The 16,950-nt window shown below is 35.9% G+C and overlaps 2 protein-coding genes across 2 annotated transcripts; one reads left to right on the top strand and one right to left on the bottom strand.

Annotated features, from left to right (window-relative positions):
- Positions 1-2,114: 2,114 nt before the first annotated feature.
- Positions 2,115-10,011, bottom strand: LOC108474152 (uncharacterized). The gene is made up of 9 exons (XM_017776073.2): positions 9,640-10,011; positions 8,754-8,818; positions 4,298-4,346; positions 3,844-3,938; positions 3,600-3,685; positions 3,433-3,492; positions 3,252-3,333; positions 2,706-2,819; positions 2,115-2,536 (listed from the first exon to the last, which is right to left on the bottom strand). The coding sequence occupies exons 1-9, from the start codon at positions 9,824-9,826 to the stop codon at positions 2,372-2,374; spliced, it is 903 nt and encodes a 300-aa protein (XP_017631562.1). The 5' UTR covers positions 9,827-10,011; the 3' UTR covers positions 2,115-2,371.
- Positions 10,012-10,111: 100 nt separating this feature from the next.
- On the top strand, positions 10,112-16,744 carry LOC108473476 (uncharacterized). The gene is made up of 20 exons (XM_053022166.1): positions 10,112-10,439; positions 10,811-10,889; positions 10,977-11,174; positions 11,310-11,518; positions 11,684-11,756; positions 11,834-11,890; positions 12,431-12,510; positions 12,592-12,654; positions 12,752-12,839; positions 12,942-13,045; positions 13,173-13,275; positions 13,391-13,464; positions 13,947-14,011; positions 14,147-14,322; positions 14,806-14,873; positions 14,982-15,042; positions 15,116-15,153; positions 15,255-15,323; positions 15,448-15,799; positions 15,931-16,744. The coding sequence occupies exons 1-20, from the start codon at positions 10,225-10,227 to the stop codon at positions 15,958-15,960; spliced, it is 2,202 nt and encodes a 733-aa protein (XP_052878126.1). The 5' UTR covers positions 10,112-10,224; the 3' UTR covers positions 15,961-16,744.
- The last annotated feature ends 206 nt before the right edge of the window (positions 16,745-16,950 follow it).

The following is a 16,950-nucleotide window of genomic DNA, read 5'->3' as shown; positions in this document are numbered from 1 at the left end:
CTAGAGTATAATGGAATGGTTAGAATGTGTAGTGCACTTGTGTTGATATCTTGTCACATTGACTCATTCATCTTGATGTTGTGCTTAATCCCTTAACATCCTAGACTTCACATCCGATCAAAGTAAGCATTAAGGTTAAAAGAACTATAGGACAAGGTTGAGCACTAAGCTTTCTTTTGGTTAAGGAAATTCATTAGTTCATTCAAAAGAAAATACCTAAACTTAAATTAAGATGTTACAAATAATGACATAGAGAGTCAAATGTGTAAGGGTATAAAAGTTTGGGTTTATAAAAAAAATCTTTAAATATTAATCTAAAATAAAATATTAAATTTAAATTTATTTTTAAGTGTTGGGTGTAATAATAAAATATATTACACCTTTAACGAAAGATCGCTTATCCAAACCTTGAAGATAACATTATTAGGAGGGACAACCACAAACCCCGAACATGAACCATAAAATGGAGATGAAAAATACTAAAAACAAAGGCAAATGGTCACCCAACTATGCTCGTGTTCCTGTTTTGGTCACCCGACTTAAAAAAAATTTAATTTAGGCATTAATGTTTGACTTTGTTCCTATTTTAGTCATCCGCAGTTAAATTGATAATGGTCTAATTGGTATAATAGCACATGTAATCCTCAATACTTACATATTCTATCAATTTGATCCGAATTCTAAATAATTCAATAAATTTAACCTTCATATTTAGAAATTATATTAATTTAATCCTCAAATTTTCTAACCAAAGCTTTCAACTTTTAAAATAAAGGCATTCCACATCTATAAATTGTAAAACACGCACACACAAAAAAAAAAAATTCTGCAATAAAACAAATGTATTCTTTGATAATCCATTTCAATTACACTCAAGTGACAAAGATTGAGGATGATCTCAAGGTAGTAATTCCTTTGTTGGATTTTCTAATCTATACACCTTAATGCAGGTTGGTTTTTTACTCGAATAGGTTGAATGAGAATTTAGGTCTTAAAGTGTAGTTTATTATGTTAGGTTCATGTTGCTGAGTATAACAATGTGCACATGCCACTTAATGTCATAAATCGAAAGCAAAGTGGAAAGTGTGACTACTATTTCACTTGATTGTTGCATATGCTAGAATATTTTGTTTTTAATAAGTAATTTGTTTCTGCCTAGTTTTAACTTGGTTGTTCATGATCTATCTAATCTAGTGAAGCTGGAGGATAGCATTACTTTTGAACACCTAATTTTATTGGAGAAGTTTCTTTTTTTTCTTTCATTTTTATTTTTGGGGGAGTTGACAAATTTAAAGATGTGGAATGCCTTTGTATTAAAAGTTGAAACTTTGGTCAAGAAGATTGAGGATCAAATTAATAGAATTTGTAAATGTGAAGGGTTAAATTTATTAAACTATTTAGAATTAGGATCAAATTGATAAAATATGTAAGTATTGAGGACTAAACTGTTATCAATTTAACATAAGTGACCAAAATAGGAAAAAATTCAAACGTTAATACTCATATTAAAATTTTTTAAAATTAAGTTAACAAAACAAAAACAAAAACATAAATAAATGATTATTTCTACAGATTACCTTAAAAAACAAATTCAAGTCCAGTTAGCCCATAATGATACTAAAACAAATGACCTCGTAGGGAAAAAAAGAACGGCTTAAAGCACCTATTTGTTTATAATATTTTTATGGAATCACAAAACTAATGCTTGGGATATGATTAAACCCTTTTTTCTGCCTCTTTCTAATGGATTAGTATCATGTAACTTTGGTTCTCATTTGTGTTTATAGGTGGTGAAGCATTCATTGGAAATAGTATTTTTAACTAAACAAATTTCACTGTAAAACCCTTTATTCTAGTTTTTTTTCTTAAAAAGACACATATTCGGACAAAAATAAAATAATGGAAGAATATAATCATTCCAGAAAAACCATTTTTTCAATAAATGAACATAATTGTGTCTAAGCAGCTTTCCTATACAAATTTCGTACTAGAATGCAAATGTACCAAAAATGAAATTGTGAGGAAGATAGAAGAATCATCTCATAAGTTTTCTAGTTTTTTTTTTTAATGGGAATATCCTGAATAATACATCAAGAACTCAAGGAGGGTGGAACTTTATATCATAAATTAGTCTTGTTTTGATAGCAGTGTACTAAATAATAATACATCAAGACCTCTCAAAATAGATGACAAGAATGGCAAAGTGAAGTGGAAAGCACACATGAATGCCAGCTTGTAACTTAAATTCATCGAAGACTAAGACATTTTGAAATCTTTAGAACCGGAAATTATCTTCAAGTTCAACAACTTTTTCTATTCTAGAGTATGGGGCAATAATTCAAGTGTTAAATCAATGTCATCAGTGTTAAGACTAAATTTTCAAACTTCTTAAAGCAGAAGTCACCAAACCGAGCTTGTCTGCGGCTCTTTGCTTGTATTCTTTCTCCAACACTTTTGCTGCCAAAGACTGGAGCTCTGGACTCTCCTTGTCTTCCTTGCTCCTTCCTTTTGAAAGCTGAGCTATGGCCGAGGTGCACTGAACAAGATGATTAAGTTTCACATTAGAAAGATAAAATCTGACATAAGACGAGAGAGTGCGAAACCATTTTTAAATTAGATTTTGGTTATTATAAGGATAAAAGCCAATGCATGTCTATATAAATAGTAATGCAGATTAACTCTTAAGCGAGAGAGAAGGAGCTTACCAAGCAAATTCCGAGAAGTGCTCGGGTGTTCTTACCCCTCGTCAAATCTATAGTGGATGCATAATATTTCTTGGCAGTTTGAAGGTTTTCTAGTCCGCCGAGTGTGTAAAGTACCTGTTGGTGAAAGGAATAATCATCAAAAACAATTCCGAGGAGAGCTAAAAGAGTTCCAGCTAGAAGTCTTTATGTAAACCAATGTAAGATGGAAAGTATTATCTTTGCAAAGGTTGACATGTAGTTACATCCATCAAGAAGTTACCTCCTTGGTTAGTCAGGAACCATTGTTGTTCTATAGTGAATCATGGTCCTTACATTATTCTTGCATATAGGCAACGACTATGGAAGTGGTTTTTTGTTTAACGGTCTTTAAATTTTTGCACTATCTTAATTACTATGGAACTAGTCCTGGGTTAGGTCGATTAATTATGAAAGAGAAGAAACCAAATGAAGAGTATTTGCAACAAGATGTAGAATGTTCTTCTCTAGAGAACTTGGAATTCAAGAAACCACTGATGAAATTGCATCCTCGATTCAATATACACTTACATCAGCATAGGTCAAATGATATAATGGAACTGTAGGATGAGACAAAAGAAGCTCCTCATAGCAGAATGCTGCTTGCTTGTACCTGATTTATAAACAAAAGCAAAAAGGTTTAAGTTATTGATACGTTATGAATTGATGAAGTAAAAGGAGATAATATTGAGTTATATAAATTAGCACTCACATTTGTAGGGAAAGATATATATCTGCAAGTTCTCTCCAAGCATCATGATCAGCCATAAATCTAGCAAAGAAAAAGGGAAATTGGCAGATATCGAATTAAACATAACCCAAAAAGGACAGACACAAAGATCTATGACTGTAAAGAGAATGTTTTCTGAGATATCTCACATCTCAAGATATTTATTAAGCCATTCAATAGCCACTGAAATATTTCCTTGAGCTTTTGCCATGGCTACTCTCCTCTTATGTATTGCCTGCATGAGAATAGAATATGTCATCGTCGATTCTTTTTGTTTTATAAAAGAAACAGTCCAGAATATTTCTTGACAAAAAAGAACACCATTAAGATTCACAGTTTTGGGGGACAAGAGGAGAGAGAGAAAGGGGGGGAGGGGATGGCTGCGGAATTTACTTGATCAAGTGGATTGTCCTCTAAAAGGCTTGAGTAAGCTTTTTCTGCCTCAGCCCAGGATCCCTTTGCTTCAAGCAACATGCAATCCAGCCTGCCTGTAGACCACAACAAAATGAAACCACTAGTTCATAAAATGATAGAACAAAGGAACACAATCATCAGCAACACATCGTTTTGGATCCAAAAGAATCGAAACTGATTCAAGAACAAATTTTTCCATCCTTATCTACACCATAATGCGATTGGTAGAACATTGGCCAAGATATTCAGAAGGAGCTTAATGTAAGAAGCATCAACTATCAAAGGGTAGGCCACGAATGTAGGATTCACAAAAGACTTAACGGCAATATATAACACATACACACACGCCTGCACATTTTTAGTCACACAAACATGAAACATAGAACATATATTTCATCTTCATATATGCTTATTCATCTTCATATATGCTTACCAACCCTTTTGCTCTCCGGAAATTTCTTGTGCAAAACCTTTATGCAATCCTGCAGTTTTAAATTGCACGAGTTTAGGTCAGGCAACTTTATAAGCCTACTATCAACTGGTACCTAGAGTATCTAAGCTACTCCACACTGCAGTCTATAGAACAGTACAAGAAACTAACACACAAGCATAACAATTGAAGTCAGCAAACCCTAAATCAACATTAATTAAACAAGAGTTGCACCATATTGAACATGCAACAGGGAAAGCCAAAACTTTCTAACTAATGCCTCAACAAAGAAAGAGATATCCAAGTAACAAGTACTGTACAAATTTAGGAAGAAGAATTATTCTTATTTCTTCTAATCTGACTACAGCCTTTTAAAGAATAGCAGGACAAATAAAAAGGAAATAATCTCTAGAAATTAGCCTATCCCTAAAAATTAGTAATTTGATTATGGCTAATAGTACAAGGAAATTCCTAGAACTAAGGTAGAAAATCTGCTTAATTTAAGGAATTCCAACACTCCCCCTCAAGCTGGAGTGTAGATGTTAATCAAACCCAGCTTGCCCATAATTTCTTCGAACATTTTTCTGCTCAAGCTTTTGGTTAACACGTCTGCTACTTCTTGTCTTGTAGGTAGATATGAAACACAAACTTCCCCTTTGTTAATTTTCTCCGTAATAAAGTGGCGATCAATTTCCACATGCTTGGTACGGTCATGGTGTACAGGGTCATGAGCTATGCTAACTGCTGCCTGGTTGTCACAGTATAATGTTATAGGTTTTGTATAGGATAATTTTAGTTCTCCCATTAGCCGTTGTAACCACATTCCTTCACATATTCCGTGGGACAAAGCTCGATATTCAGATTCAGCACTGCTGCGTGCCACAACAGATTGCTTTTTACTCCTCCATGTCACGAGATTGCCCCAAACATAGCTGCAGTAACCGCTTGTGGATCGCCTGTCATTAACTGCCCCTGCCCAGTCTGCATCAGTGTAGACTTCTATGCTTCGATTTACATCTTTCTTGAAATGCAACCCCTTACCAGGAGTCCCTTTAAAGTATCTCAATATCCTGTAGGCAGCTTCCAAATGTTTCTCCCTAGGAGCATGCATAAATTGACTTATAACACTTACTCCAAAAGCTATGTCCGGACGAGTGTGAGAAAGATAGATAAGTTTTCCCACTAACCGTTGATATCTCCTCCTGTCTACCTCTTCTCCATCCTTATCAGTTCCTAATTTAAGGTTGGGTTCCATAGGAGTCTCGGCTGGTTTGCAACCCAACAGTCCAACTTCAGAAAGTAGATCAAGAACATACTTTCTTTGAGAGATTGAAATACCTGCCTTTGACCTTGCTATCTCCATTCCTAGAAAATATCGAAGATTTCCCAAGTCTTTAAGTTGAAACTCAAGACTTAAGAACTCTTTTAGTCTTTCAATTTCAATAGAATCATCCCCTGTTAATATTATGTCATCTGTATAGAGAATGAGAATACAGCACTTCCCATTATCCGAGTGTTTGTAGAATAAGGTGTGATCAGCTTGACCTTGAGTATAATTTCTACTAGTCATGGCTTTGGCAAAACGACTAAACCAAGCCCGAGGGGATTGCTTTAGTCCATACAAGGACTTCTTCAACTTGCATACTTGGCCCTTGCTTCCTTCGAATCCAGGCGGAAAATCCATGTAGACTTCTTCGTTTAATTCTCCATTGAGAAAAGCGTTCTTTACATCCAATTGGATCAAAGGCCATTCTAAGTTGACAGCAATTGAGAGAAGCACTCGAATAGTATTCAATTTTGCCACCGGTGCAAAGGTTTCCTCATAGTCCAACCCATATGTTTGAGTGAAACCCCTGGCCACAAGTCTAGCCTTGTATCGATCAATGCTCCCATCTGGTTTAAATTTTGTGGTGAAAATCCACTTACAACCCACGGTCTTCTTCCCAGTAGGTAGTTTAGATATTTCCCAAGTTCCATTGTCTTCAAGAGCCTTTATTTCTTCCAACACAGCTTGCCTCCATTTGGTTGACTTAAGAGCCTCTTCTATGTTTTTTGGAGTTTCTATAGAGTCAACATTAGAAACAAAGGCATTGTAGGATTTAGACAAGTTTCCATAGGATACAAACCGAGAAATGGGATGTTGAGTGCAGCTCCTAGTGCCCTTTCTTACTGCAATTGGAAGATAGATGGAAGATGAAGGAGGTGAAACTTCTTCCTCAAGACAGTCCTCAGGTAAAGATGGCATTGGCACTGCTGTTTCTGTCTCAGGCAGCTGATGTCTCCGAGAGTATACACGAAGCCCCTGAGTTTTTTCTTGTTGTTTTTCAGAATGAGTAGGCTGTTTTTCTTCATTAGTGGTTAATCACCCTTGTTTCTTGTTGCTGAACAGTGGAGATAGGAAAAACAGGTTCCAAAACAGGAATAACAGTGGCTGTAGGATTTTCAGCAGGTTTTGTAGTGGTGGTAGGGCTGATACAGCCTTGAGGTATAATGAGAAGATTGCTCAAGGTCTCATCTTCACTAAGTATCTCCCCCTGAAGATGAGAGGCTGAAAAATATGGCTCATTTTCGAAGAAAGTAACATCAAGGGACACAAACATCCAGTGTAAGGTTGGAGAGTAGCACTTGTACCCTTTTTGTGTAGGTGAGTAACCAATAAAGACACAAGTGTGGGCTCTAAGATCAAGTTTAGATCGGTTAGGTTGATGGTTGTGGACAAATGCTTTGCAGCCAAATGTTTTGGTTGGGAGATTAGGAACACGAAACAAGGGAAAAATTTTTTGAAGAGTATGTAAAGGTGTTTGAAAGTTTAATACCTTAGATGGGAGTCGGTTTATAAGATAACAAGCAGTGAGGACAGCTTCTCCCCATAAATACTTTGGTACACCCATAGTAAACATAAGAGCACGAGCCACGGCTACAAGGTGTCTATTTTTCCTCTCGGAAACCCCGTTTTGTTGAGGGGTGTCAGGACAAGAACTTTGATGTATGATTCCTTGCTCAGAAAAATAAGGACTTAGGATAGAATTAAAGTACTCTCTCCCATTATCAGTTCTAAGGGTGTGAATATTTGAATTGAACTGGGTTCGAATCACTGAATGAAAATTTTTGAAGACTCTAGAGACTTCGGATTTTTCTTTAAAGAGATAGATCCAACAAACTCTAGTGTGGTCATCAATGAAAGTTATGAACCACCTAGCCCCTGTGATGTTTTTTACTCGACTGGCTCCCCATAGATCACTGTGGATTAAAGAGAAAGGTTGAGATTGAACATAAGGTTTCAAAGGATAAGGGACACGAGTGTGTTTAGACAGTTGGCAAACTTCACAGTTCAATGAACTTATTTTCTTATTTAGAAATAGTAGAGGAAACAATTTCTTCAAGTACATGAAATTTGGGTGTCCTAGTCTACGGTGCCATAGCATGATAGAATCTTCTTTTGATGTAGATAAGGCCATCCCTTCTTGTGAACTGTTTTTGTTCCAAACATATAAGCCATCATCAACTTTAGCAGTGCCAATCATCTTCCCGATTCTTGTTCTGAACCACACAACCTAAAGCGAAAATTCAACAAGTACTTTTTCATCCTTGGTAAGCTTGCTAATTGAGAGTAAATTATAGGAAAGATTTGGAACATGTAAAACTTTATCAAGGGAAAAATTTTCAGTAAGTCTAACTGTCCCCATTCCAGCCACCAGCAAGATCCATCAGCTATGCGAATCCGAGAGTGATCATGACAAGGTAAATAGGTGTGAAACAAACTTAGATTACCTGTCATGTGGTCGGATGCACCTGAGTCTAGTATCCAGGAAGTTGTGATAGGTTCGTGTGTAGTATTTAAAGCAGTACCGTGAATAGCTAGTGACCCACTGGCTGTAGGAGTCCCGAGTAGTTTATGAAGAGCCTCAAGTTGAGTTTTGGTTAGCCGAAGTTTATGAAGAGTCTCGTAGGAATTTTCGGTGTCACCCATGGGAGTAGGGTTTCTAACAGAGAAAACAGAACAAGAAAAGTGAAGAAAGAGCAGGGTCTACTGAATTCCTGATGCTCTTGATACCATGTACAAATTTAGGAAGAAGAATTATTCTTATTTCTTCTAATCTGACTACAGCCTTTTAAAGAATAGCAGGAAAAATAAAAAGGAAATAATCTCTAGAAATTAGCCTATCCCTAAAAATTAGTAATTTGATTATGGCTAATAGTACAAGGAAATTCCTAGAACTAAGGTAGAAAATCTGCTTAATCTAAGGAATTCCAACAAGTACCACCTTAAAGAACTATTAGCATTCTCAAAAGAGAAACTGTAAGAACAATGAGAGTAGTCAACCCAGTGGGACTGATACAAATTAAATAAGTAAAAGAAATAGAATATTCTTTCACATAAATGGAAATCTCCATACAAAAAATAAAATCTTAAAATCAATCAAAAATGGAAAAAAAGAAAAAAGAAAAAGGATTGTACCTTTGCAAAATCGAGACATTGGCAATCCATAGCAGCAATAGCTACCTGCTCATATAGAGTCCATTCTGTATCAAAATAAGCAGTTGTTAGTAATTATAAATGTTCACAAACGTGCCTGATAAATTAATAGAAGCAACAATTTGGTCATAAGCAGACATCTAATCTTAAACAGACAACAATTTGGTCTAAACACACCAATTAAAATCACATTCTGACAGATCAAAGGGTAACTGTTCGCAAGTGCCTACTGTTCTAGACTACAAAGTGAAATCCAATACCAAAATAAGTCTCGAATGATGTGATAGAACACGAGAAAATGTATAAAACTAAGATAACGTCTCATATCTAACTTAGGATATATAGCAAATGAAATGTCTAGAACTATAAAGTGCCACAAACTGTGCTTCATCAGGCACTCCTAACTTTTTCTGATTACTTCTCAAAATCTCAGTTGAAAAATCAAAATATTGAAAACTCAACCTGCGTTCCTAACCAACTAATTCTTATTCTAATACATACAAATTCAAATCAAGCTTGACACATTGAAACCTACACAAAGCTAGTAATACCACCTCAAAGTTCTCATCACACCCAATTTAAATAAAATCTTCGATTTTTTTAAAACAAAAGTACAAAACCATAAAGCTTCAAACTTCGATTTCAAGTAAATGAATAACAGGGTAGCAATCAGTAAAGCTTCAATTTGTGAAATTCAAGCAAAACTCTTTAGCAAATAAACAAAGAACACAAAGCTCTAATACCAAATCAAATCTAATTACAAACAAAACCGATAAAAGAACTCAAAATTCAAATCAAACACTTTGAAATCATCCAATTCAAGCAAAACCAATTTCAGAAATCAATCAAAGCTAGAAAAAAAAATAACCTTCAGGGCCAAGAGCAGATCGTTTTTTGGGGTCGTTTAAGATCGATAAGCCATACTTCAAGACTTTCTCTGAACGCCTAACTTTGAGCTTCCTGACAAGGCAAAGATACTCCCAAGCACCTCCTCCTCCATTGTCTACCTGGTTTTCAAGCGTGTTCAATTGGGTCTCCTCTGGTTTACTCACCATCTCTCTCTCTCTCTCTCTCAATGCAGGCGTTTTTCTTTTTCTTTTGCTCTGTTTTTGGTTTCTCTCTCTACTCTGGCTTGTGGCCTTTGTTTTGGATCTCTACAATGGGTCAACTCGTTTTTGCTTTTTGGAGCACTTTGTTTTTGTTGTCTTTGGTTACACTTCCAACTCCCTCATCATTGCCATCGTTGAAAGCCAATGGGCTTCATCACTGTTGCTTTTTTTCCTTTATTCTTTTTTCAATTTTCATCAAATCTATTTCTTGGTGTAATACCCAAACCATACAAATGGCCTTAAAAGGCCCAAAATGAAGCCAGAAGGAAAAACCCCATCAAAGCAACAAAACGCATCGTATTACAGGATAGCATTACCAGTAAACCCTGGGAAAGCAGAAGAAAATGTGGCGTTGTGGTGTCTCAATTCTAAAACCCAACTGTTACTTCCACTGCAAACGGAACTACTTGTCACTTTCAAAATCAAACTTGACAAAACACCCAATCACGAAATACTCAAATTATTCAAGTTTAACAATGACGACCATCACCGAATCCGATGTGGGAATCCTATGTTTCATCTCAAACCTTCCTGGTTTTCGTGGCATCCTCAAACAAAGGTGAAGGGTCACTCCTTTTTTTTGTTTTCATTTCTTTTAAACTTATCCTTTATGACCAAGTTTTGTGCTTTTTTTTTTTTGCAAATACCCTTATGTTTAATTTGTTTATTTCCACATGCATGCTTGGCTATATGTTTGTTCGATTAAGATGGTGGAATGAGAGGTTTAGTCTTAGCTTCACTCAAGCCTGCGTTTTGGCAGTTGTGTCTTTGTGCGTATAATGAGATTCTTTGTATTTAAAAGGAATGGAGAAAATTTGGAATGAGGAAAATTGGAAGTTTTGAGAGTGATTTTCTTTATTATGAATTGGTTATAATTGCAATTGGCGATGGAAAATTTTGTTATTTGATTGCTTTGAATTTTTTGTGTAGATATTCTGATTTCATTGTGAATGAAGTAGACATTGAGGGAAATGTTGTTCATTTGACCTCTTTAGATGCCCCTCCAGAGGTAATCTAACTCATACCATTTTTATCATAATTATGTTTTTGTACATTTAATATATTTTAATCTTTTTCTTTTCGAACATGTTCTCAGGCTTTTCAGGAAGTTGAAACAAAAATATCTGATCAACTTAACAAAAATTATGCATCTGAAATTGAAAAATTCAGATCACTTGCCTGCGAAATTGATGTCGATCGGTTAGAAGCTTTCATTAACCAAATTACTTCAGGCAGTGAAGAAGATATCTCTCCCATTGTTCTGTCTCCAGATTCTGATAAATCTCATCGAACGGTAAGCTTTAGGTTCTTTTTCAATTTGTTTATCCTTAATCATTTTGTACCTTTAGCGTGTAGGGTGTTAGTCTATTACGAAGAGGGAATCAAACTAACTATAAGAACCTTTTCATTTTGTTTTCGACATTTTCAGGCAATGCATAATTTCTTTAAGGAAAATCTTAGATTTCTAGTCACCGACACTGTTGATGGACCTGATTCTTCCTCAAAATGCATCCGGGTGAGGTTAAATTCTGGGAATAAGAACAAGGGAAGAAATTTGAATAAAAGGAAGAGAGGTGATAGGCCCTATGATAGTAGAGGTTCAAGCCACTGGCCAGCACATCTTGGCAATTTTCTTAGGTAGCATGTTGCACTCCTACAATAATTTGATGCCTCTTAAAATAATAGGAGAAAAAACCCATGTCTAGCTTTCACCTTTCCTTATTCAATTGCTTATCAATGCCATGAAGTGTCTATTGCACTTGAACTACATTAGAAGCTGCTATCATTTATGTTAATATTCAGGTTCCATCTTTTCAAGGAGAATAAAGATACACAGGAAGCCTTAGGATTAATAGGAAAGATGCTTGGCATTCAGGTATGATAAATGATTTATATAAATCCTGTGGTTACCTATTCAACGGGAACCTTTGTCATTAATCTTTTGTTTGACAGCCAAGGTCTTTTGGTTTTGCGGGTACAAAAGATAAGAGGTCAGTTTCCACTCAAAGGGTAAGTTGCTCCTTTTTCTGCTGCTTTCATTCTAAATTAATTGGTATTTTGGTTAACTTTGGGAGATTACTTGCTCTACCTTGCATTGTGTAGATGTAGTGTTAATTCTTTTCTGAACTAATTTTTGCAAAAGCTAGTATTTAGCATCTTAAAGAAACTATGGGTGGATGTCACTTTCAGAAATTTTATGAGGTACTAAGAAAAATGAAATTGCTACTAGAAGAACTGGGATATGCCAAAGATGCCCTTAGGGGACACTTCTGTTCATTATGGTTCTTACAGTTCTACCTCTAAACTCTTTTAGTAGTTATCCATTTCACGTGTAGAGAGTTGTAAGCAATGGAACACTGCTGCCTGATTAATGGCTTGTCACTCTGTCTTCAATCTGAATGCCGCAGCACTTTCATTGTGCGTGGAAAATGGATGGTCTGGTTGCTATTTTATATTTTCTTAATCATGAACACTTCTATGTATATCTGGTTTTTTTCTTCTTCTGCAAAAGGGATCATGTTTAAGTGGTGCAGTCTTTTGGGTTTCCAGGTAACTGTTTTCAAGCAGTATGCAAGTAGATTAGCTGCCCTTAATGACAGGTTGATTGGTATTAAGGTGGGAGACTTCTGGTAAGGTTAATGGATATAACATTCTATTCCCTTCAAGGTATTGTGTTATGAACCATTATTTATAGTGTGATTATCATCCAGCTACGTCAAGGATGACCTCCTCCTTGGGCAGCTTTTAGGAAACCGATTCACCATCGTATTGCGGTGAGAGTTTCCCACATGCGAATTCTGTTTAACATCCATCAGTGCTACTTCCTTCTTCCAATATCCCATCACTCATTGAACTCATTTATCTCCTCAGAGGAGTTGTTGCAGATTCTGAAGATACTATTCAAGCATCTGCAGAGTCCTTGGGGAGGCATGGCTTCATCAACTATTTTGGCTTACAAGTACTTCCTTAATCATTCTCTCTCCTCTCCCACCCTCTCTTCCCCCCTTTCCTGCTTTCTTCTTTCTTTTATATTCTTCTTGAAACCTTCATAATTTTTCAGCGTTTTGGAAGTGGTTCTGTTCCAACTCACCACATTGGTGCCACATTACTGCGAGGCGAATGGAAAGCTGCTGCAAGCACTATTCTTGATCCAAGAGAAGGGGATATCCTTTATTTGCACTTTATGTTTCGTTCCTTCTGGAAAATGTTACTTTTTAGATGCTAGACTGGTCTGCATTCAGCTTGGAGAAATAATTATCTTTTGTTTTCTTGACTTGAATCTCTAAATACAAAGAAATATCATAAGCAAGGCAAGGGAATATTATAAACAAACTGGTGACATAGATGGTACTCTCAAGCAATTACCTCGCCATTTAGTTGCAGAAAGGGCTATGGTAAGCTCCCAGTTCTGTCACTCCTCCAAGGCTTTGATATCTATTGTATTGATTTTCTTTTGTGTATGTTTCATAGTTAAAAAGAATTTTGCCCCTTTTTTCCATTCTCATACAGCTGCAATGTTTGAAGAAAAGTCCTGGGAATTACTTGCAAGCCCTGAAAGCTATACCTAGGACGTTGAGAATGATGTAAGTGCTTGACGTGTTAGCCAGGAATATAATTTTTCTTAATTCTATAACAGTTACTGAATTTGGATTCTTGAACTGCAGAGCTATAGCTATTTTCTTGGAAGCATGTTTAGTATGGGAGTTTACTGTTTATATGTGCATGCTATTTAATCACCAATGTCTAGTTTACTTCAGTAGCTTGATTTTTTTACTTATAGAGTGCTGCTTACCCTTGCATTTCATTCATGTCAATGCATGAGTTAGTTAGTTGAGTTGAATACCTTATCCTAATTGATTGATTGATGTTGGGACTTGGAAATTATGTTAAGATAGTTGTTGAGATATTTAGAATCATTTTCTATTTCTCAAGAGTTGTATGAGGGAGATCCTCCTCATAGTAACCTCTCTCTGTCTTTCTCTCACACAAAAGTACTAATTGACCCAACAGGGATTCAAGAGAAGACTGATATTGAATCTTAGATTATATCTGTTTTACTGATCAGGTATGTCCATAGTTACCAAAGCTATCTGTGGAACCATGCAGCAAGTGTGAGAGTGAAAAAATATGGTATGCAATTTTTTTTGGTCAGTTAAGGGGTGGGGGGCTTCCTTGTACACACTTAGGTTTACTATTTTTCATAGCTATATTAGAAATTTTGAGGTTACCTGATATAACAATGTTCTGTTATCCCACCATATTCAGGAAGCCGTGAAGTTGTGTTGGGAGACTTGGTATATAGCAAAGGAGATGATGCGGAAAAAACAGAAGTTTTACCGCCTGAACATGAAGATAATAGCTTAGAAGATGCTTATGATTGTGGTCAATTAGATGAAATATCTGGAAAAGATCTTCCGCTAGAGAAAAATAATCTTGTTAAGGTCAGTTGTCATTTTTTTCATTTAAAGCATTTTAAAGTTTTTGAATTGTAAACTCAGGGTTTTGCGGGAAATCTTAGAGAAATGATTGAGAAGACTTCAATTCATTACCATAGATGATAACCTCTTTCCTAATTTTTATTTTGTGGCAAGAGTAAGTGTGAAAGATGTTTAGATTTTGGTGCCATTAGTTAATCATCTGCTGTATATTTATGTTACATGAATTGGGATGTGATTGTTGGATAGGAGCATGTGAACATGGTGGTTATGTTCAATGTTTTGAAGAATTTTCATATATTTGGAGGGTCTTTGGAGAGTCATATATCATATGTCATTCCCATATCTGGATATGCATTGGACATGTGTGTAGGACATGAAAGCTTCAAGAAAAACAAAGAGTCGGAGCAATATAGTTGTATATTCACTTAGCATCAATCTTTTTACCCTAGATTCAAAGAATTTAAGATGGCTTCTGCTTTCTCTCAGGTCATAACTGCATCAGATATCAGTACTGGAAATTATACTATTGAGGATGTTGTCCTTCCTATGCCAGGGTAAGGGAATATTGAACGAGTCATAGCAGATTTTACATTGCTCATATCTTACTCATAATGAACTGTTATTTTTGCTTTCCTAACAATGTTGTGATGTTTCTGTGACAGCTCTAGAATAATTTATCCAATGAATGAGGTTGCTGAAGTTTATCATGACATGGCAAAGAAGGTTTGCTGTCTTTCTTAACATATATTAAATACAGACTTTTTTTGGTTCTAAACATTTTTGTTTAATTCATCAGGATGGCATCAGCTTGACAGAGAGTGTCCATAATATCAAGTACATCTTCATAATTGGAACCATCTCTGATTCTCTATATTTTCCCAAGAATTTTCTTCCCATAGCCATCTCCCTCTTCATTGTTTTTTTTCCCCTTACAGGGAATTTTCAATAACCAGCATGACTGGAAGCTACAGGCGTGTTTTTCAGAAGCCAATAGATTTTCAATGGTATGGTCTGCTTTTCCTATCATTTTCTTAGGACTGTTATTATTTTAGGCGAATAGAAAACGTTGTAGACTGAGTACCATCATCTAACGTTGTAGACTGAGTACCATCATCTATGTTGTTTCAGGGATTTGCTTTCGTATACAGATGGAAATTTAGCATTGTCGGAGACAGATATAGACAAAATTGCCAAAACTAAACCTGTGAACCCAGTCAAAGAAGAGAATCCAACCAATGGAACTGAAGGCGAAGAGTCATCCAATCATCTGGAACAATTAGAGAGCTTTGAGGATGAGAAAAAGTTTTCAACCGATGATAATGAGGTGGAGGTTTCTAGAGAAGCCGAGCCTCCACAAGTTCATTCTCCACCTGACTTGAATTCTCAGGAACCTCAGAAAGCTCTCAAATTGGCCTTCACACTTCCTGCTTCTTGTTATGCCACAATGGCCATACGAGAGCTTCTCAAGACATCCACTTCTGTATGCACTTTGCCTAAGTGTTTCTTTCGCTTGTCAATTCTGAGTCATAGGATTGAGAATTTATTTCCTGAACTATCTCAAAGCATACATCAATGCAAAATATCTTACTTCAATCTTTGTTGCATTTGCAGGTTGCATTCCACAAGACACTTAACCAATAAACATGTTGCCACTCGTATAGTTTATGAGACTAGGATCAACCCACCATGTATCTTGAATCAGGAACAAGAAAACAAGGTTTACTCCCATACACTGGTCCTCGTATGTGTGTACATGTAAGGTACATGTGACAAACTTTACCCTATCTGCCAATTAGCCAATTCTTTTGTGCACTGGTATTTATAATTTTATAGTTGAAAGGACATGTATCTGCATCACTAGGCTTACTGTTTTGACTTCACAATACCTAGTCATATGTTTAAAACACCTTGTTGGATTAGAGTAGGGGTGAACTTGAGCTGAGTCAGGCTTGGCTGGAAATCAAAGTTTGAAGCTTGGTTTGAAGCTTGGCTGAAGCTCAATTTGAGATAAAAATCGAACTGTTTGAACTCGCTCAATTAAGCTTGTTTACCTTGTTAAAATGAGCTTTGATAAAGAAAGGGTAGCAGCTGCTAAGATTCAAAATTTCGAAACCCAGATTTTTTAGATGCCATCTATTAGGGGTGGTTGTTTAAGCCAAGTGAACTAAGCTTTGAGGTTCATTTTTATAGGATGATTAAATCATTTGCTTCTGCCTTGGAAGGTTTTGTGATAAAGGTTCATGTTCAGGTGGTCCCAAATATTTGTCTTTGGTAATAAGCGACCATCAAACAGGGAGAAGTCTCTGATCTGGTTCCATGTGATGTATTTGTTACTTTGAGTGAAATACTTTCTAACAGGAAGCTTTGTTATTACGTGATTATCTTAAAGACGTCAAAACCTTTACCTGAAAAGGGAAAACAGAAACTTTCCTTCCGGTTGAAGAAGTTATTCGATGCTTAAGATTTGTTCTTATTTTCAGATCATATAAAGCAGTGGGCAAGCATTCAAAGGCATGCAAATAGGTGGTTCGAGTAGACTTGGTAATATCATACTATTATGTAACATGAAAATTAAATATAAAAAACATAACATAAAATACTGGAGACAAAAAAGAAAGTCATGCATGAATA

Source organism: Gossypium arboreum, chromosome 11 (assembly GCF_025698485.1).
Source record: "Gossypium arboreum isolate Shixiya-1 chromosome 11, ASM2569848v2, whole genome shotgun sequence".
In the NCBI taxonomy this organism is placed as follows: domain Eukaryota; kingdom Viridiplantae; phylum Streptophyta; class Magnoliopsida; order Malvales; family Malvaceae; genus Gossypium; species Gossypium arboreum.
Note: the sequence above shows the minus strand (reverse complement) of the source record. Positions and strands in the feature narration are given on the sequence as shown.